The sequence below is a fragment of the Cydia pomonella genome, chromosome 9 (assembly GCF_033807575.1).
Source record: "Cydia pomonella isolate Wapato2018A chromosome 9, ilCydPomo1, whole genome shotgun sequence".
Taxonomy (NCBI): domain Eukaryota; kingdom Metazoa; phylum Arthropoda; class Insecta; order Lepidoptera; family Tortricidae; genus Cydia; species Cydia pomonella.
In genome coordinates this window covers 7,410,007-7,432,492 of record NC_084711.1, presented here as the reverse complement: position 1 = coordinate 7,432,492, position 22,486 = coordinate 7,410,007, and the positions used below count along the sequence as shown (strand labels likewise).

Sequence of the window (22,486 nt, the reverse complement as noted above, 5' to 3'; positions counted from 1 at the left end):
TATTACTACTAAGTACTGCTTGTTTTTTCAGGGTTCCGTACCCGAAGGGTAAAACGGAACCCTATTACTAAGACTCCGCTGTCCGTCTGTCACCAGGCTGTATCTCATGAACCGTGATAGACAGTTGAAATTTTCACAGATGATGTATTTACCTATGTTGCCGCTATAACAACAAATACTACAAAGCACGGAACCCTCGGTGCGCGTGTCAGACTTGCACTTGTCCGGTTTTTTTTTTAGTACTAGGTACTTGATTTAATTAGTTGAGTTGGACTTACCCAACTATCACTCTTAAGTGATCGCATTGGAGGAAGGAGTCTGCCGTTAGAGGGAAATGCTTGACCCTTAAGTATTATCGTCTAGATATTTTAAAAATCCAGGTACTAGACTAAATACCTACCCCCTTGTTCATAAACGTCAGCTAAAGTTTAAAAGCCGCTAATAATCGTTTGTCCCTTTCCATCATACCAGTACGTCGGAAAGGGACAAACGATTATTAGCGGCTTGTCAACTTTAGTAGACGTTTATGAATAAGGGGGCTACAGGCTATTGACTTATTGAGATTGAATGCGTTAGTTTGTGTGCACTCGATGACTTACGGCACCGCATGGTGCACTACCTAATTATCTAATTTTAATGTAATAGGTACGGTCACGTCTGAAAATATCGATACGAACAAAGTGCCAAAAATATGTATACACTATCCTATTATATAAGGTAGTGTATACATATTTTTGGCACTTCGATCGTATATTTTTTATGAACTGCATAATAGTTCTGATTAAGTTAGATTCGACGGAGACTTGAGCTGGTCTGTCAGTCGGTCAAAGGAGGGTTTTAGTGTTAAATATTCAAGCATAAGCTTCGTGACCGGCTTTAGTCGACCCAAGAAATCACGAGCCATTTCGGAAAGTTTTGTGAGAAAACTGAGAAAGTGTCTACGTTAGAACATCTTGCACTGTTTTAATTGCTGTTATAATGAGAAAAGCTCTGGTTAACGATGAATTGTATGCAAACGAGGCGGTTTAATGGTCTAGTTTCGGCGGAATTTGCAGATTTGGGAGCATTTTACTCGTATATATGAGTAGGGTAGGTTTTATATAAATAATCGTTCAATAAGGACGGAAACATCCGATACGATTTTCAAGCGTCGATTGAGAAACTTCTTGCTGGAGAACCCATTATATTCAATTAGTGAGTTTTTTGACATAGCTGTATAATTTATTTTTGCATATTTGACATTGGTTTTGTTTCTTATTGATTTTATTTAATTTTTATTTAATTATTGTTTTTCTATAAATTCTGACTTGACGATCCTTTTCAGGTGAAAATTTCCATTTATTAATTGTTGCTATCTGAATTATGATGTTATCTTTAGTCATTATTAGAATTTATTTTTGACAATCACTATATAGATTCATATAAATTGACATGAATGTAATTTGTAATGCAATCGTATGTTGTGTAATAAATAAATCTAAATTGTACTGGCCGCCAATACTTTGTATTGGAGGCCAGTAATACATAGACATAGACAATGAATGTAATACATAGACAATTGAATAAAGTTAGTCAGCAACAAACCGGCTCACAATTGGCTACTTGACAGTTTTTTGTAAATAATGTCAATCGATCTTGATTTTCCTGAGGATCAGATGTCTATATAGGACTCATGGCATTTACATAAGCAACACAAAGTTCAGAAATGAGAGTTAAAGTCTGACGACCGCACTCAACGATTGAAACGCCTCTAATGATGATGTAATGTGACATCACATTCACATTACATGAGTCTGTCCTAAATGTATGGAAGATTTTTTTTTATACCACGTTGGTGGAAAACAACCATACGGCCCGCTGCTGCTAAGATGATGGTAAGCGGTCACCGTAGCCTGTGGACACCTGCAACTCCAGAAAATTGCTATTTTGACCGTGAAATATTGCGTTTATGTATATAGTTGTCATACAATTTATCTTTCAATAACATTTAAGGAATCGAATGGTATAATTTTCTTTTTTATATTTTAAAATTAAAAACATTTTTTTTTTTTGAGTTTTTGATGATTTGTATTTTTTTATAATCTCAATATGTTTTTTTAGATTCCACTTTTTTATAATGAATGGCCCATTTTATGTATATCCATGTGGCTAAATTTTGTTATAATATTCAACATGTGTCAATTATCACAGTACCTAGTAGTTATGCTTGTAAAATGCTAAGTCATGAATTAAGTCAAAAGTCAAAAGCATTTATTTGTATTGTATGTATCTGATGATCAATAGTCTTAGGCGGCGAATAACAAAAAGGAGGTGTTTTATGTCAATGAAACACGTCTCCCTCAAGTTGAAGTATTTTATTTTAAATCAATAAATAGGCTCGTAACTATATTACACTAACATTCGGCTATTTTATAAAATTCAAATAAGTTAAACAAGTGGAATGTATCCAGCTATAAAAATATAATACTATTAACATTATAGTAACGAGGACAACACGGAAATTACCTAACCTTATGTGATATGTGCTGATTATTTTATTGCTTTATATTGAACTAAAAGTATTTTATCAGACCCGCAGCCATAAAACCTGTATAACCTCTTTTATAATATACATGAGTAAAAGAAACAAAACCTAAAATAAAAGTAAAATTTTAACCGTCACATGGCACCCCTCCAGAGTAATAATAGCTTAAAATTTAATGCTTATAAAAACACAGATAACCCAACATAGTCGTTCTAAGCAACAACAGTTAGTGTGCTATCAAATTACCTCTAACAAAGACCAACAAAATGAATAAGGATGTGGCACATTACGGCACTTTATTTTTACTTTGTACGTCTATTAGTTCAGTTATCGGTGGTAAAGGAAGTGCGTGTAGACAATGTTTTCCAAGATGCGAACTAGTATTTTAAAATCAAGCACTCGCAGCAGTTTATTCCAGATTCCGAAATAGATTATATTTCTTTCAAAAATGCTTTGCGTCAATATTTATTGCGTTATCTTAATCATTCTTCAGCAAACTTTCATTCTGCATCCCGTTAACTGTCACCGTCAGTATGTTTTTAAATAAGCGTGCATGAATTGCTCAATGGTAGATTAATAATATAATTGAATGGTCGTAACAAAAAGCATGCGCGCTCTCGGACTATTCAAGTGTTCTCATAGTTTTTCACCATACTAATGTAAGCAAAAGTTTGTTACTTCAACCGAGACAACCTTAATTATATACAATCATATATAAATTGCGAAGTAATCTCAAAACATTGCTACAATATGTAAATATTACAACAATAGTAAAAAGCTTTTTTGTACAAGTATTCAGGTAATATGTAAATTTTCCTAATTTATCACATTATAATTTCCAATACTCTAATTGTTAAATTTATCATTAAATATGAATAATACTTTAATCACGATGCAATGTGTTCCTTTAGTTAAATATGTAAACATTTATATTGTATAGTCTATACTATACATAGAGAATGGACTTTTTGAGTAAATTAAATATGATTTCATAAGTGTAAAAAACATGCGGTAGATTCACAATACATTTGATTATAAAAATGGGAACATTTTTTTTCAATGTTTAGCTTTTTCCTATTTTTTCTTAAGTTCTGTTCAACGAAGAGCATGCGCTGTTAACGAATATAATTAAGTTGACTTTTTATTTCCTTAAGTATAGTGATTTCACGATTTACTTTAAGATGCTATAATCGTGGTAGTGTGTACTTGACGCTTAGAAATTAACATGTTTCGCTGTAGTATGTTTTTTTATCGTGCTCCTACTATACAATACAATATGCATAAAATAGATAGTGACGGCCAAAGTGGCGAAATATATCGGAACACACCAAACAACAAACCATACTCTGGTTTGGCGGAAATTGTGATTTAGTTTTAAGGTTTGTTTTTTGAATAAACATTTATTTCATTTTATTTTATTTTCATTTATACACATCCTTATTTTTATGAAAATAAAGGTGTGTTACGATGTATTTCTTCAGCCGTAACCCTCTATTTAAAGGTCGAATTATACTTACAGACATCGAGCGTACCAGGCACGTGCCGTGGCAGGCAAAATAATTCTATACAATGTCTATTAACATATTTATATTTTTATAAACATATTCAGACACACTGTATACAAGAATATTCTTTTGTCTGCCACGGTACGAATCGTCCATGCAATTTTGCAGCTCTCTATATATGGTCCAGCCAGTACAAAATATTTTATATATAACACACCGCCGATTTAAATAACAACATAATATATCAATTCCAGTCAATAACTTGGCACACGGCATTTTGAACAGATCGGACCGGCTGGTCCCTTCACTTTAACTTTTAATAATGTAATCTAAGTACTAACATTTTTCTTAGACGCAGGCACTCTCGGCGAATTAGAGTATAGTTTCTTGAATAGTTCTGGGAATTCGTTGTCTGGGAACAAGTTCGCCAGAGTAGCTGTAACAATTACATAATAGTACATTACGATACAAGTGCGAAAAATAGGAAATTCGAAATGAGTGGCGATATATTAAAACACGACCGAAGGGAGTGTTTTAAATCGACACGAGTTGCGAATTACCTGTTCGCACATGTATCGTACAACGTTTTACAGTACATATGGCCCTTTAAATGTTCGACACAGTAACGTAATATGCTAATTTTCGCACTAGTGCGGTAAAGTAGCACCATATGTACTGTAAAATGAATTTATTGCCATAACATAGGCGCTTTAGCACACTGGATCGGATTCGCACGTCGCTCCGACGTGATGCGAAAGGGATGTCGCTATAATACGCGCATAGCGTTGTCTCGCTCAAACATCAGAGTGAAGTGTGAATCGGATCCACCAAAAAGTGGTACATGTTGAGCACTACTTACTTTCATATCATAATGTTTTGATAACATGTACTTCTTTTTTACTCATAAAATTCTACTTCATTACTTTGAAAAAAAAAAGTCACTCACTGACGTAACCTCATTGCACAATACTTGTATGAATATATTGAATATACAAATACTATTCATACAATAGTAGGAGATAAATAAGAACTTACCTTCCAGTAACACGAAGATAAGCCTCTTGTTGATCTCTTCATTTTGGAACAGATCGAAGACTGTAAGTAGACCCCGTCTGGCCGCGTCTGACCCGACAATGTGTTTCAGCTCATCTACCAAACAACAACATTACATACATTTTTATAATGAAAGCCAGCATACACTAGGGGACAAATGTCCCACGACTCATGTCGCCAGCAACGGCGGGTGAAGTGGTTCGCCTTGCCGGACTTAGTTCGACATGTCTGGTAACATCGCGCGACACGTGTCGCCAGTGTATGTTATAAGGCGCACGATGACGTCAAATTGCGTCGAGCTTCACTTTTGAATTCAACTCCTAAAGTATTGACAGACAAAAGTACCAAAATATACTGGTATACGAGTAAAGTAACTAGTTCCTGTTTACACATAATACGTGTGTACTTCTAAAATTGATAGATAGTAGGTAGAATAGAAACATAACAGATTATTAATGTTCAAAAAAAATCTGTAAACCCAATACTTCACATTTATACTTTTCCGAGCATTGAATAAGACATTCATAGGGATAGTGCATGGCCTGTAGGGGCAGTAAATGAATAAAACGTGGCAGACTATAAGTAAGCAAGACTGTGGTATCAGCTAAAGCGTGCGGCTGTTTATGCGATAAACGCAGCGTTAAACACGATGCGTTTGCCGCACACCCATTTAACATCAGATAATCTAATGACAGTGACAATCAAACGCATTGTCATGTTGCCTACATTCCGTTGACGCATGCGTTCAACGCTGCGTTTATCGCATAAAACAACCGCGCGCTTAAAATTAAACACTGGCAGTAGTATCCTTGTTCCAAGTTAAAGGACCAATATGTAGAGTTTGCTTTTTAGGTATGTAAGAAAAAGCTTGTAATAATTGTTTGGAACCTGATGAAGCAGCTAACAGGGCGACTTTGGCGGCAACTCTGGTCCTAGCCTTAGTGGCCGCATCGCGGTTACCGCCCTGCGGGTTGTTGCGACTCGTGAGCCATTGTCTAAAACAAAAATATTGTGAGGCCAGTATGTGGACAGGCCCTTCAAGAGTACAGAATTAAGATTAATTACGACACAATAGTAGATTATACAATAAATTAAACCACTCTAGCCGAGAGCGTAAGCGAGGCGGATATAAGTCGAGGAGTGGGTTTTGTGCGGCGAGTTATATACTCTACTTTCCATTTCGATTGCGAGGCAAATAATATGAAATGTAAGATTATTTTATCGTATTTCAAGACTAAAGAAATGTACCCGAGCCTGCGCACGGCGGAGAGAGCGCGCCGAGCGCCAGCTGCAGCAGTGACAGTATGTAGTACTTTGTAGGGAAGGTTTGGACTTAATTTTTAAGACAAATTACTATCTTATGTTAGTATGTTGTTACTTGAATGCACCAAGATTGATATTAGACTGCAGCCGCGCCCGTCAGTTGACGTCTTTGGGGGTCAGAGGTAAGTGGCTAGGGCACCCATTTTTGATGATGACGACAAAGGTACGAGCACTTTTTACCTATGTTAATATATCACCGACATAATTATATACGATGACTGCATACAGTAAGATTATATTTCATTATGATGACATTGGTGCAATTAATTCGAATTAAAGTAGTATTCAACTTACTTAAATGTCTTAAGATATTGAACGACGTTCCGGGGCGAAGTCAGCGAAGAGACTAAATCAAACACCTTTCTGTAAAAATAAGAGAAATATTTATTTCCCCTAACTGCATGGCTAAATGACAAAAAACGAACCCGCTAACAACAACATCATCGTAAGTTACATGATTCAATACGTATTTTTATAATGTATATATTGGGGGTTCGGACCCGGGTATGTCCTTAAACTACGTCCACAAGAGAGGTATGGGCATTGTGAATGTCATCTCGCTCTGTGTGGTAGGGCACAGCACAGCGGATGTCATTCCAGATCTAGAGCAGAGCCCAACTGGGGAAGTACCTCCACCTTACAGAAAATCGCAGCCAAATAACACTAGACCCTACTCATAGTGTTGTGTTCCTGCCAGTGAGTAAGGTTGCCAGAGCTCAACGAGGGTGGGAGGGGGTTAGGGTCGGCAACGCGCATGTAACTCCTCTGGAGTTGCAGGCGTACATAGGCTACGGATACTGCTTACCATCAGGCAGGCCGTATGCTTGTTTGCCACCGACGTAGTATAAAATAATTGTTACACATGATGCTCCCATATACTTTCTACCACCATACTTTGCCGTCAGCAAGGTATTCAATGTTCATTTTAACCCCCTGATTGGTCACACAATTTTCGGTTTTCCAGAAATTTCTTTCTAATGAATTCTCCAGCTGTGGACGGGCTCGGTTCCTTGCCGAGGGTCTTTCATGAGCACAGACTACACAGACACTGCATTATAAAGCGTTTACAGTTTGATTTCACTAGAACTTACGAGCAGCACAAATGAGTTGTATTCTGCACCATTTTATACTACAACAACCCACTGTACATACACCCCTAAAGCTTATTTTTAATTTACGCGAGTATTGCTCGTAACTGTAGGCGCATCTGAAATAAGTCGCCCTCGAAAACTAAATTTACACGGGAGTGCTTATGTGTGTTGACCTCGATAGTCTTGTGGTCCGTCTAGTAGTTGAGATGGTCCGTGTTCATGAGGCTATATGTGTACCGAACTTACTTGTTGACTCGGTCTGCAATAAGTGTGCGCAAGGGCGCGAGCAGTTTCCTCCGCAGCCACAGCCCGCGTATTCCTAACACCTCTTCTAGCAGGCGCAGCGCTGCGCTCTCGTCGCCCTCCTGAAATTATATAACAGGTTAAGACGAAAGGAGACGAAGTCACGTGACCGCTTCTCTATACAAACGTAGTCCCCATGTTCCACTATGGATATTAACTATGCTATGCTAACGACGGCTAGCGTTAATATACAACAAATTCTGTAATTATTTAGGGAGGAAAATGAAGCCAACGTTTGTACATCAGTTAAAAGTCGTTCAGTTAAGTCTTAAGTCTTACCAAGGGCGTCGAATCGACGAACCTTTGCTTATATTAAGCGCACAAAAATATACCCGATTTTCAGCACGATAGTAAACAATAAGTGATCGAACATCTGATACAATAGTTATGCGTAGCCAGCATACGCCCAGCATCGGTCTTGCTTATCGTGGATGATATCGTTGATTTCCGGGGTGCAACCCGCCGCTAGAGATTTTAGAACTAAGAATAAATTTGAATGTAATATTCTAATATTTAATTTTATATGTAATTTATCACTTACATCTTGACTATCCGAGGAATTCCCGTATCTGAGATCCTCGCAACTGTCGCTTCCTTTGCTTTGGAATACTTTCGAAATACCTGCAAAAATTAAATGTAACGTATTCGACAGTCATCGAAAATGCTGCGTACCTACTTCAGTATACACTGAAAAAAAAAAATAGCCGAACTGGTTTTGTAACTTTACTAAATAACTAAACTACGGTTATAAGAAAATAAACTTTGCATAAATTTACAAAACTTATTTTGTAGTGTATAATAAATACCTGAACACTGATAGCCAGACACGGTTTTGTAACATATAACACATAGTTCGCAAGTCCCAATTTTTGTGTAAACAGTAACCAAAATGTTTGTTACAGTTATGCAAACATTTCTTTCAGTGTAATAAGCCTTTAGAACTCATTAGCGCTTATGTCACATCCGCATATGGATACATCTGTTTTTCTTATCTCGAGTAGTCGATACATGGTTGAAAATAAAAATAAAAGTCTTAGATGTACCCAAGCGTGTATGCTGTGCGCCAACGAATTAAAACTTTCATGAAATTAAAGTTTAACTTGCAGGGATAGGAAGCGAAGGAAGCCGGTACTTTTTGTATGGGAACAAAAACGGTATTTTTTCGTTCTTTGTTAATTATTTCATTTCTAATTGGGCAATCTAACACAACTGAGTCCTTTGGAGTATAAAATAAACCGAAATATATGGTTATTTCGAAGATTTTTCCAAAAAACCGGTTCCGATCCCTGTAACCAGGTCTGTAGTGGCCCTGTCTGCGAAGCAATCGGTACTGGGTTCCATTTCCGGTAAAGCCATATAACACGAAGTATAGTCGTTAGCTTTGTAGCTGGCCCCTAGCGGCTAATCCTTTGTCTATTGTTAACTAAAACCGCGTGTGCCACTACCTACAAAAAATGTTCGTATAATTCTAATTGGCACCTGAGCGCGGGCTAGTCCAACGCTCAAAAAACCAGTGTAGGTGCGCCCTCTGATAACGCGCCTTTGTTCCGCCGTTGCTATTGAGGACACATTTTAGACTGGTTCGGTAGCGTTCGACTCGCCGGCACTCAGTAACCGTAGAGGGACCACACAAGAAATCGCTAATTATTTTTCCATTTGTTCATTTTGAATCTTATTTTATGCAGGTAGTGGCACGCGCGGTTTTAGTTAACAATAGACAAAGGATTAGCCGCTAGAGGCAAGCTACAAAGCTAATGACTATACAATCGCAAGCGTTCTTACCATCCATAACTCCGTCCACTGTGTTAGCAAACTGGTCAGGCATGTTCTTCAAGGTCCTTACGCCAGCCTTTATTGAATTTACAAACAGGGCATCGAACTGTAAAAACATAAGATTTTAATAATTTAATTTCTTATTTTAGTTGTTTTGGTATGGTTATTTGACTTCTATTGTCATACCAAGATAAGTTGGCAGCGATGTTGACAGCCTAGATAGTGCAAGTGTTATTTTAAACGTCAAACTTCTATGAAATGATGCACAGGCTGCGCACTTGCACAGGCTGGGCTGTCAAAATCGCTGCCAACTTATCTTGGTCTGACTCTAGTCTTCCATTACACTATACAGAAGTATATAGTAAACAATATATAAGTGCATGTGGGTATTCCACTGGTGCATGATCTCCAAATTAGTTGGTCATAACCACCATTGAAGTCAAATCGTGTTTCTTTACAACGCCATATAGATGCATATTACTTGGCGCAGTCGGTAGGTTACGAAGCTTCCGAATGAAATATGGTTTATAATTAAACTAACTTAATTCCAAAAGTTTATTCACAAGAACATATGGTACATTAGATATCATTAAGTGTACATAAAGAGCAGTACTAACCATATTACTAGTCTTCCCAGTCTGTATCTCCTGGCTTAGGAACCCTCCTAGATAATCTGGTGACCAGAGAGCCATATATCGCGCCTCCCTAGCGAGGTTCGCTAAGTTCATCAGATAGTTGTTAAGCATCCGTTTTCTAGTTTCTAGGACGGCGCGGGAGGTGTTCTGAAACGTCTTCTTCGCCGGGAAAGGGAGATGGCCTAATTCCGGCCACTAGAACAAAAAAGATAAGTCGAAGCATTCAAAATAAAAACCGGACAAGGGCGAGTCGGACTCGCACGGGTTCCGTACTTTTTTAGTATTTGTTGTTACGAGTATAGCGGCAACAGAAATACATCATCTGTCATAATTTCAAAAGTAGCTATCACGGTTGATGAGATACAGCCTGGTGACAGACGGATGGACAGCGGAGTCTTAGTAATAGGGTCCCGTTTTACCCTTTGGGTACGAAACCCTAAAAAACGACTACATACAGGAATATTATTTTGCTTCTAAACCATATAATTTGCCGCCGACGCATTAGAAACCAGTTCACTTTTTTGTCGAGTCCCATACTGAAGTCCAAAAGATCGAGAAGGATTTCAAAATTAATTCATAAGGTTTACTACAATATACATTTCAAACATTACCTGACATTTCGTAAACCTTATTGCCGAGACATAAGGTCCACAGTTAAATGAGCGTTTTAATGAATAAGGGTGAAACTCGGCTAATTTACCTTATCTTTAATTGATGAATGTAAGTCATAAAAGTCGCTGTATCTCCTATAAATGTGCCATTTTTCATTATCTGACATTCTCGTCACTGCTATAGCGTAGATTCCAATTGTCTTCCCTTTGTCTTGCATCAGAGCTACAAGAAGATATTAAGTTAGAAAAAAAACAATTATTAAAAATAACAATTCCTATAAGATTTTACATAAGTCATAATTACGGAACAAGTACACCTGGGTTTTCAGACAATCATACCACATTTACAAATTTGCAAGAGCGCCATCTAGTTTTTACGTAGTATTTGATTCTTTAGTAGATCAAACAAACACCTCCTCTTTTGTTTCACCGAATTTCATTCAATTAAAAATAATTTCGAATGTCACTACAATGACAAATATTTTGTATGAAAGTATGTTTCAATTCTATAGGATCTCCATAAATAAATATATACCTGTTTCGATGATTGACGCTTGCAATGGAGATGTGAGATTCTTCGCGTTTTGGCTGATGTTTGAGTGAGACAGCGACATGTTACTTGTGTTGGGAGAAGTCAAATTTGACGGTCCTGAAATTCAACGGATTATGTTCCTTCATTCTTAACTTTATCCGGGGTTTTTTTATCATATGTCTCGGCGTTGTTCATATCAACTGTATGTGAAATAAAACATACATTTCATTGTATAAGACATAAAAAGAAGGGGTTTTCAAAAGATCATTCAGTGAAATGCTAAATGTACCGCAGTGTGCGCAACAAATCGCGCCTTGATCATTTACCCGACTCGATAAAAGACTCCTGAGTAACCAGTGCAAACCATATCACATGTAGTAACATAATGGTTTTGAAATTTTTCATTAAAAAGTATATTTACTACAACTAGTAATATTTACGTCATCATCCGAAATTTTTGCGACGCAATATATAAAAATGTATACAGGGGTGCTAAGCTACTAGTTTTGCTGACTGTTCATTATTAGTTTGAATGAATAATATTAACTAACCTGCACCTTCGCTGATCATTTTTTGCGCCAAATTCCCCACAATATCGGACCGGGATCGGTTATGTCTTGCTCCAGGCACTGGTAAAGTATCTAATCCTGTTACGAAAATGACAGAATATTACTGACAAAGTACACAGTCAGCATCAAATCGACAGGGCCAGCCAAAATTACCAAATATAGCGTAACAGGCCTTTCTTACCATAGGAATAAGGATGTGTTCCGTTATATTTGACTACTTAGTCCATCACTATCTATTTGATGCTAACTGTACAGTGAGCTACGAAATTGCATGGAGAAATTATGAATGAATTCATTGATTAAGTCGCCATGCAATTTTACGGCGAATGGTACCATTAATTTGAACTATCAGAGCATGTGCTTATTAACTTACTGTTTGTGCAATGTCACACTTCAAAGTTAATAGGTAAACTAAGAAATAAAGGTTTGATAGTAATACAAGACCTTTTAGTTTTTAGAGCCCTCAAGTCATAGACCATCAGGATAGAAAACGATTCTACTTCTCTTTTTAATCTAGCCAATTCCGTAAATACGTTTCAGTAAAGAAATTCACCCAGAGCGAACTGGTACTTTTCTAAATTTTAAAAACTAAGCAAATGCTACTTCAATACATTTATAATCTAAGTACTAACTGACACTAATATTACATACTGTAAGAAAAACCGTGCCGGAAAAATATGTCGGTGTATGTATAATATCGTTAATTATACTCTTTTTTAGATTAGAAAAATCGTAAATTACTTTAATTTTTACTACGTAACTTTAAATTTTTCATAAACATTAAAAATATTCATAATGGAAACACGTATCTACAAATAATTTAATTTCTCCGAGAATGTTATTTTTCTAATCCAAAAGATCGGGCTAAGGTGACAGTCTCCCGTCGCGATTTCTAATACTTTAGTTATATTACAACTCCGCTGGCGCTATTATAAATAGTTAGTACTACACAACCGTTAATGAAATACCACATTTGCACTTAGGCAGCGTATGGCTCCTGTCGCACGGTGGTCTTCTAGCGACGTTGCGCGGGAAGGTAGACGCCTTATTCGTCCACTGGGGCTTGTCAGATTTGTGAAAGAACTTGGGAAACGTGCTGAGGCACGACTTCAATAATCTCTTGCATTTCCCTGGGTGGGCTTGGTGACAAATACTATTATTGTAAGAGGCATGTTGACTAAATGGTTTATATTGACTTAGATGAGGATTACATGTTTATATGGGACCTGCCAATTGGTTGAATTAACTTTTTCTTGTCACTCGTTGTCATGGTTACGGTCGCTTGGGTCACTCTTTAATGGCATTTTAATTACCCAAACATGCATTTTTGTGTTATTTATAAGCCCTTTCCGTGGTATAAGAGTTCTTTTACCGTGTTACTATTGTCACCTGACGGGACCAGACTAAGTACAAGAAATAGTTGATTCACCCAATTACAAATGTGAATAAATGACACAAGGGTGTGACGTCACACCCTAGTCACAGCCGTCCTGACAATTGCTATTTTGAACATGAAACGAAAATCTAATTGTACGTTATCTTCGCGGATTGATCTATCAATAGGGAGGGTACGTGAATTGTAGGGTCAACAGAACACAAGTTTAAGTTTCCTATTTAGGCCACGAAATGGGAGACTATCCAACGCATCATCAGTGAACTGTGTGGCGTAGCACTTGCTTCATGGCGTCAAGTGTCGATGTCAAGTTTAAGTTTTCCTTTTAGGCTACAATACGGTCGACTCCAACGCGAACAATCCCTAGATTTACAATGTTATAATAATACATATATGATATGATGTTTTAGTGATTATCTTACCGCTATATTTCTTGGCGTCTTTGTCATCTTTTTTGATTTCACTGAAAATAATTTTTTTACATGTTACTACGATTTTAGGATAAGTAAATATATGTATCTTTATTTGTTATAATCAAATTCAGTAGTACCTGTTAGCAGCTGAGTCTTGTTCTCCATTCGTCATGCAATACAATTGCCACGAATAATCGTCCTAAAATAAATAAAAAAGTAATAATACCACTTGATACCAAACTTAATTAGGCAGGCGTCCGTCTACAACCGGCTTCGCAACCAAAAATTGTATATCGCCTGTCTTACCCATATTTTATTATTTATTTAACCTTATTGCACAGAATAAAAAAATATCGTACAAAAGGCGAGGTTAATGCCAATAGGGATTCTCTACCAGTCACATTGGCGTTAATCATTTCGATTCGTTATAATTTTTAAGGTGACATTATGTTTTTAGATAAGTTCATAAAAGTAGAAAATGACAACATAAATCAATGAAAAAAAACTCACCTGAAGAGCATCCCAAACACATTTGTACACCTCATCGAAGCATATAACAGGGTTGTTCGTAAACTCCTCTCCTTCCGTATTGATTTTCCTAACCAATTCCGCATAACAGTTCTCCGGGAGACCCAACACGCTCACTCGGTTCGGAGATAAGTACGTGTCACAAACTTCTAAGGCGGATGACCGAAGCTTGTCGATCACTAGTTTAGAAGACTGTATCGAATCTGAAAAATGAAAATTTCAACTTTATGTTTGCCGAGTTTCAACTAAGTTGATCCAAGTGAGAGTAAACAGATTGGAAAATGTCACTACAATGGATGTAAGCGCATTCAATGTTTTTCTAATGAAATATAAGAGTTGTTGAATATAGAAGAGGTTTTGTGCCCTTAATTTTGACTATGTAGTTCTATAACTGAATTGTCTGAGGTTTACGGAAGGTGGAGGTAAGGAAATAAATCTCCATGTACCAAATAGTGTCATCAAAAAACCTTAAATAGGTGGCGCTACAATACCTAGAATACTTGAACAAAAAAATCAAATCATAGACAGCGCACTTCACTCCGTCAATAGCGCCTAGGTTCTTAGCTACTCTAGCGCTAGTCTGGAGAGATTTGGAACTATTATTTATAGCTGACAGCTGGACACTTTTGCAACAGTTCTACCATAAGAGATGTCACTCCTCTTAATTCCACACTCCATACTGAGGTTGCTGTACAGTGACATGTTTCAGCTGTCAAATTCGAGGCACAAATTTTTCTTAAACTTTACACCTCTACTTTTAATTTAATAACTCTTAAGCATACTATATCTAATGATTTCCTACTAACTAGCAGTACAGACTAATCTAGAATGTCTATTTTGCAGTTTAGGCCTACCTCTGTTTGATAATGTTGACATCCTCCGAAATAGAGTCACTTTAAAGTATAAAATAAGTATTACAATTATAAGAATTTACGAAATCGGGAGAAATGAAAATAAATACCACCATGACTTAACTAGTATTTATCCTTTTTTCTACGTATTTTTATAATATTAATATTGGCAATATTTTTGTGTTTTTCGTTACAACGTTATGAATTCACTGATAAATCTAAAATCATGTCAACAAAGCAAGATTTGAAGTCATTTTGTGTACCAATTTATGCTACGTTTAACAATTTGGTGTATAAGTAAAAAGACAGCTATATAAGTAAAAAGAAGTGGTAATTCAAATTATGTTGAAAACCTACCTGTTTCATTGAGTTCTATGTCTAGTGTGTACTGAGCTTGGGACCTCCAGTTCTCTTGCGCCCGCAGAAACTTCTCGGATCTAATAACTTCTTCAGACAATTTCACTTCTGTGGCGCTGCTGGTTCCTAAAATACGAGTATAATAATGAGCGTCAGCTGTTGCTCCGGTGGGGGGTTGAGAAACTCATAGCCAATCACACACAGTTAAAGAAATCCGGCTATTAGCTCCAAATTGAACAACTCAGATGAAAATAGAGTCAGGCGCTAAGTTTTCATGCCAAGTGAATAGAATAGAAAGGTATTTATTTCTCTAGTTTATATGTTACATTATGTTATCTCCATCAGTTCGGTGGTGTGTTCGGCCTGTAGGTATGGCAGCTACTTACAATCTACCTGTTTGTCTGAAAGATCTGTATAAGTGTCATGTTGTTTGTGCTGTATGCTTGTTAGTGTGTGCGTACAGTACATACATTTATACAAATTTAAAAGTTGTTTCATTTTTTCCTGTCTTACAACTATTCTTACGACTAATTTCCTATAATCTATGGCGACGTGGAGCGGTCGCTCGCTTGCTGAGCTGCCGACTCCTGTCGTTTTTTGGTACATAGTCAATTTCTCCTAATCCCATCATGCCAAGTGCTACGTAAAGTATAGAGCTTATAAGGATATGTATGCATTGTTACTGCCAAGTTAGCGTGGTCGGAGTCTAAATAAAGTGGTGGGTTATATGACTATTTATTGCTAAACCTTAAATGTATCATTGTAATATGGTTCACGAATGGTCAATTTATACTTTCAACAATGTCACACAAACTCGTAGGGCAATGCTTTAAATTTACCTTGAGGACCTAATGTGGCTTTCCGGGCTTGTATGATCCTAGTAAGATATTGCAGTGAGGACAGCTTCTGTCGATCTTGCAGCTCCCATTCTCCAGCACTATCTCTCGAATGCTAGAATTACAATAAATTATGTTACAATAAAATGACAGAAATACCTTGTTCACTAAAATTTTCGTCCGACACTGTTACCAGAAAAATGTCAATGAAATATCTTTTAAAATGTCAGGCTAAGAATTCTTACAAGTTTCTGTATGTCTTTCTGCACCATTTCCAGCGTGGCATCTAGTTCCTCGGCGTCGCCGCAGCACCGTATCACCGTGAGGAACTGCTCTGACGGCAGAACCGCATCGCGACAACACTGAAACATACATCAGCACTGTACTAACAAAGCGGTCTTCACACTGATGCAGATCCGCACGCCAGCGACATCGCTATATAGGTACGTCCATAGCGCTGTCTCATTCACACACTGGAGAAAAAGTGCGGATCCGCATCAATGTAATCACCGCGTAAATCCGAAGACGAAGTCATGGATGGGGAGAAGTTGAAATTAAAAATATGGTCAACTGGCCCCACCATCATGTGGTATACATAGCTTAAAAGAGAGAGTCCCAGTGGCTTACAGTTTCCAACCTAGTCCCGTCTCAAATTCAACGATTGGGAGAACCTCAGCTTAGTTGTGCAACCAAGTGGACACCAGGTGAGATAGGTTGTTGAGATATGGCCCTTAGGGACTGCAACGGCTATACATGTTACGTGCCTTGCCTGTCATTGGTAATCTTGAGATTTAAAGCATTTTAACGCATTAGCCTTTTCCACTTCAAACGACTATGCAACCACCAAAATACTTATTTATATAACGAGTATCACACTCACCGTCCTAATAATGGCTCTGTTGATGTTGTCCGGATCGCTAAGCAGCGCCACCACAGGTCGCAGAACCACCGAGGACAGTAGATCAATGAGTAACACCTTCAAGGCGTGGCATTTCCACACTTCCTCAGGGGCCACCAGGTAAATCACAGCTTCGGACACTTCGCATAGTAATGCTGAAAAATTAATTACAAAACACGGGTCAGTTATAACTTCATAAGCACAAACTGTGGTAGTAAACATTTAATTTTTTAAAGCATCGATTGCTATTAAGTGTACATGTGATGATCAGTCTAAAATTAAACTTGGCTGGTTATATATATAAATTTTTCTCCCGCTGCTGCTTTTCCTGATTCTGCTGCGTACTTTTTTGCGCGAGAGTACCTATTGGTTGTTAAACGTGGGGAGGAAGAATTGTCATCATTATTTACTATTTTTACCATATTCCTTTTTAGGATCGCTGCAAAAAGCGTCGCGGCAGAGCTGTCGGTTCTCTATTGAAGTTTCCAAATCGAAGAACAAGTCAGTTAATGATTTCCCACTGATATCTTCGGAGCTATCGTAAAACTTGGACTTCCCAAATGTTTGAGTATCTGAAAAAAAAAAATCCGCGTGAGCAGACTTTATATAATCCGGGATTCAAATTTAGCTCAGACAAGAGCTAGGCAATTCGTTTTACAGACAACAGTGAGTGAGGCGTGCCATTATTAACGCATATCTGAGGCACCACTTTTAAATGTGTTCAGACCGAACGAATATGCTATTAACATTATCAAAACATGATTGAGAAGGCTTGAATACACATATATTTCAAGCAACTTATAAAAAAAATAATTTTCGAAATATCGATGTAACATGAAATATATGCCCGGAACTGTCACATTGCTCTTTCTCATTCTGGATTCAAAATTAGTTAGATTTAAGCATACCTGGGGGCCAGGACAAATCTGTGTCACTCTTATTCCTCCTATGCGTCTTCTTTTCCTCCTTCTTTGGACTGGGTTTGCCGTTGCCGTTTACCTCTTTAGCGGCTACTAGATCTATGTGCTTCAACCTCACTCTCGACTGTTTGAATAGTTTTAGGTGCATTGTAAGCTCCTCAGGAAATTTTGTCGAGAGGAGGTGGATCCAGTCCACGCTTTTTACTCTGGAAGAGATAACATTTTATGTAGGTCGATTTACAGAAAACGGCTGGAGTCATGTCGCGTCTCAATGGAGTCAAAGCAATTTGAACCTTCTATATCTGAAGTTAAAGATATGTTTAACTGATTCGCCGTATTACAAAGGAAAGTGTAAAGTGAAAGTTATTACAAAGGCTAGTTCTTGGTCATAAGAGGAAATTTTAAACATATCCTTGACGTTGACTGTATACTACTTAAACTTGTCGCACACACACGGGCAGGTGCGGGCGGGTGCGTGACCAACCGGGGCCGCGGCGTATCTCTTCAGCTAGTTTTATACATCATCACAAAGGGCGCGGGCGCGGGTCGGGCGCGAGCCTGGTCGTGCACGGGCTTGCGCGTGCGTGATACGTCGGCCAGATACCCGCGCCCGCTTGGTCACGCGTCCGCTCTATGTGTGCGTTAAGCTTTATAGCAGCGGCAGCTGACATAAACTTGTAATGTAGTATTAAGTTTAATATGGATTCGTGTCAGAAATAAAAGCTTATTTTTTTAATTTTATGGTCATGAGCAGTTTAGGCAGCGCGCCGCTGTGCGTCGGTGTCGTTTGAATATGAAATGTAAGTACTGTTTCATACACAGAATACAAACATTTGTCGCGAAGTTGCAGCAATCAAGGATTTGTCAAGATATGTAGGTATGCAAAACAATGCTATCAACAAGGTCTAAAGTAATCTGTAACACACATTTCTTGAGACTATATTATCATATTTAACAATGAGTTCATTAGATAAGCATTAATTATGTTTTCCAGCGTACATTACCCTCTTTTTAATTACTTTATTTATATGTAAAATAATGTTTACATCCAGGAGCAATTGTGTTTTGTTTGCCAGTCACATTTTTTTTATTTGTCTGTCTGTAGAAGGAATTTTGGTGTAACTCCAAGAAAGCCAAATGTAGGTGGAAACGGACAGGCATCTTTGAGTAATGTGTTATCTTCTATTTTAATGGCTTGAGTGACATAAACTTTTAAGCCATACCAAAAAACCCTCTCGCACACGACAGGTCTGTGCCCAGCAATGGGATGCTGAATTATTATTTCTTTATTCATCTTTCTTCTTAAGTTAAGCTTTTATTATGATAATTTTTTATATCAAAAAGGAACAACGTTTTTTTGTATAGGACACAAGTTCTTGAATTTTTATCTTTATTTACATTTTGTTAGTACATATTCCAGTCTTATCACTAAGTCATTTTCATTAACAAAGTAGGGTATACTTTGTTAATACAAGTAACTACCAGCAAGTTAAGTCATTTTCATAAGCAAGCACTACCAACTAGGCAATGGACTCTCTTAAATTGATTAAACAACAAACGGATACAGGAGTTATATATTTTACAAGCTTTTATTTAACTTGCTCTGTTTTGTTAGTGTGAGTCAAGTCTTGGAAGCTAAATTTGACCAACTTCCTGATTTCAATCAGATGACAATGCAATATTATGATCACATAGAGCTGATCTGATGATGGAGACAGGAGATGGCCAACTCTGTGATAAAACAACGAGAGGGTTTGGGATTGTTAGAATTGTCTCTATGAGTATGCACAATGCACGGCTCTAATAGGCAAAGGCGCTGACAACTCAAAAATACTTTTTTTTTATACCACGTTGGTGGCAGACAAGCATACGGCCCGCCTTATGGTAAGCAGTCACCATAGCCTATGGACGCCTGCAACACCAGAGATATTACTACACTTGTAAACTCCTTTTTTGAAGAACTCCATATTGTAGCCTTGGGATAACCTCGGCAGGAAGCTCATTCCACAGCTGAACCGTCTGCGGGAGGAAATTCCTCTTAAACCGCACAGTATGCAACCATGTGAAATAGTCAGTTTTGAATATTTATTATAGCATGCAAATGTAATTGTAATCACCAAAGTTTATGAATTAATGCCAAACTCACCTATTGGCTACATTCACACTAGTAGAAATCACCAATTTTTTTATTGAATGACTCGTGAACTCTTCGTCATCAGTCAATATGCCATACCAAGTGGTCACATAGTCATTTATGATTATTGTGATGATTTCATTCAGGAAGGAGTCCACTGTATCACTGCCAGTAATGCGTTGGTCAAATTTTGGCAAAGGTTTGTTTGATTTGAATAGTTCTAGTATCTAAAACATAGAAGTAACATTTGACAATGAAACTTAAAATATTAACTGAATATTCTGTAAGCAAGTATATCAGAAGTCACTAAATTTGAATACTTCACAAAGTATAATAAAAATATTATTATTTTGTGAGCTATGATTAAATTGTCTACTTTACCAACAACTCAGAGATGGCAAAGATTTATTTAAATATAGTAATTCCTATGATACCAAAATAAAAGTTGAACATATATGCAGGCCAGGAGTTACAGACCTAGGGCCCCTAGGCACTTCGTATAGCACTTGGGATTAAGGGGGCCCGGATGGGTTTTGAGATGTCAAAACCGATGCTAGGTTGTCTGGGTCTCTAGGCCTGGGCCTTGTGTTGTGGACCTAGGTGGAAATCCGGCCCTGCATATATGAAACTGCAAACTGCATACTGTAAACTTGCATTGTATTTAAGTGAATAAATATAAATAAATATAAATATAAATAAATATAAATATGAACATTTAGATCAGGGTCACCACCACTATGGTGGACCACGGTCCGAATCCGAACCCGCTAACCTATATTATTTTATTACTTATTCAATAAACTCAAGTAGAAACAGACCCCGTTGGTCGTTTTATTTTAAAAACCGGACCCCTGAAGAAATTTATTTGGGACCCCTGATTAGATGATGAGAATGAGTCCACAGGAGTTATAAAAAAAACAGTTATGGTCTAAAACAAAAAAAATGGCCATTGATTGGGTAATTTAAAGCACTTTTCTGGAACAAATTTACCACCTCAAGCAATGTACAACGAATAATAGGTCATAAAGCCTTATAAGGTTAATGGTAAGACACCATAACCAATACCATAGCAATTCTGCTGAAGCTCACCTTTGGGGACTGAATGGAGTAATTTGTTCGTTGCAGTGGGTCATCCAGGCAATTTATGTCTACATTGAAGATTTTCTTGTCGTCATAATTTAAGTACAGGATGGTTAATATCCTGTAAAAGAAAAATAATTGACAAATCATATTCAATGAAAGGACAAAACTAGATTATTGGATATTTTATAAGAAATTACAGCATTTTCAGTTAAAATAAACATACTTACCCTGCCAGAAATGAGACCAAAAATGAAAGAATTGTTAAATACCATCCGAATCCAAACAACCCAATCACTATCACGGAAATTAAACCAAACCACCCACCAATTCTTAATGCCATTGTGTTTTTAAGATTCTACAGTTGCAGGACCCTAATTTAATTACATCAGAATGAAAAAAATTAGAAAAAAATTGAAAATATCAGTGAAATCAACTTAACACTACGTCCCTAAAACACTACAATTTCCAAATGTCAATAGAAATGCAACGTTGTTTTTATCGATATTGATTAAATCATGAAAAACCATTCTAAGCTCTAACTCCACGTAATAATGATAATTTTTATTTCACAACCCACAACATTTGTTGAAAATAGGGCGACGTTTTCGTCAACAAAAGTTATCCAAAACAAAAGCGTCTATTGGCAGACGTCAACGCAGCCAAAGGATAATGGCGTTTACGGAGATAGTTTGCAATTAGTCCATTAATTTATCTAGAATCGATTGAAATCAACAGTCGTTGTAGATAGTTTTGTCTTTTTATTCCATGTGTAACTTTATCAGTGTCATTTGTCAGATCCAAAAATGTTACACGCCAACCAACACCTACATCCGTGGCGAAAGCGTGCCAATATATATTATATAGTTTGGCCAGGGACTGCGTCATTTCAAACATAGACAGAAAGAATCATGCTATCTTTGTCTTACTCTATTACTAGCACCCAAAAGAAAGGGATAAATATAGTTTTTATGTTCTTATTTGGTTTGCCAGACTATAATCAAGTAATGGTGGTCCCACAGTGGCTGTTATATAACGTTATAAATAAACAGGGATAGCAATAGCATAATAAAAATGTTGTCCCTGTCACACGGTGTTATATAACAGCCGGTGTGGGATCACCATAAATTACTTACGTTTGAATACTGCCCGAACGC

At 37.2% G+C, this 22,486-nt stretch overlaps 1 protein-coding gene across 2 annotated transcripts; it reads right to left on the bottom strand.

Annotated features, from left to right (window-relative positions):
* Window positions 1-2,335: 2,335 nt before the first annotated feature.
* Window positions 2,336-22,232, bottom strand: LOC133521244 (sorting nexin-13-like). Of its 2 annotated transcripts, XM_061856090.1 has the most exons (24): window positions 21,560-22,232; window positions 21,339-21,450; window positions 20,262-20,476; window positions 18,104-18,321; window positions 17,615-17,767; window positions 17,178-17,350; window positions 16,543-16,659; window positions 16,301-16,412; window positions 15,462-15,587; window positions 15,108-15,146; window positions 14,236-14,456; window positions 13,863-13,924; window positions 13,735-13,775; window positions 11,902-11,997; window positions 11,354-11,467; window positions 10,908-11,041; window positions 10,190-10,402; window positions 9,582-9,678; window positions 8,341-8,420; window positions 7,743-7,861; window positions 6,700-6,768; window positions 5,971-6,077; window positions 5,065-5,178; window positions 2,336-4,465 (listed from the first exon to the last, which is right to left on the bottom strand). In XM_061856090.1, the coding sequence occupies exons 1-24, from the start codon at window positions 21,670-21,672 to the stop codon at window positions 4,359-4,361; spliced, it is 2,952 nt and encodes a 983-aa protein (XP_061712074.1). In that variant the 5' UTR covers window positions 21,673-22,232; the 3' UTR covers window positions 2,336-4,358. The 2 variants fall into 2 exon arrangements, with proteins under 2 accessions (XP_061712074.1, XP_061712075.1); XM_061856091.1 differs by lacking the exon at window positions 15,108-15,146 and having other exon boundaries at window positions 21,560-22,206.
* Between the last annotated feature and the right edge of the window lie 254 nt (window positions 22,233-22,486).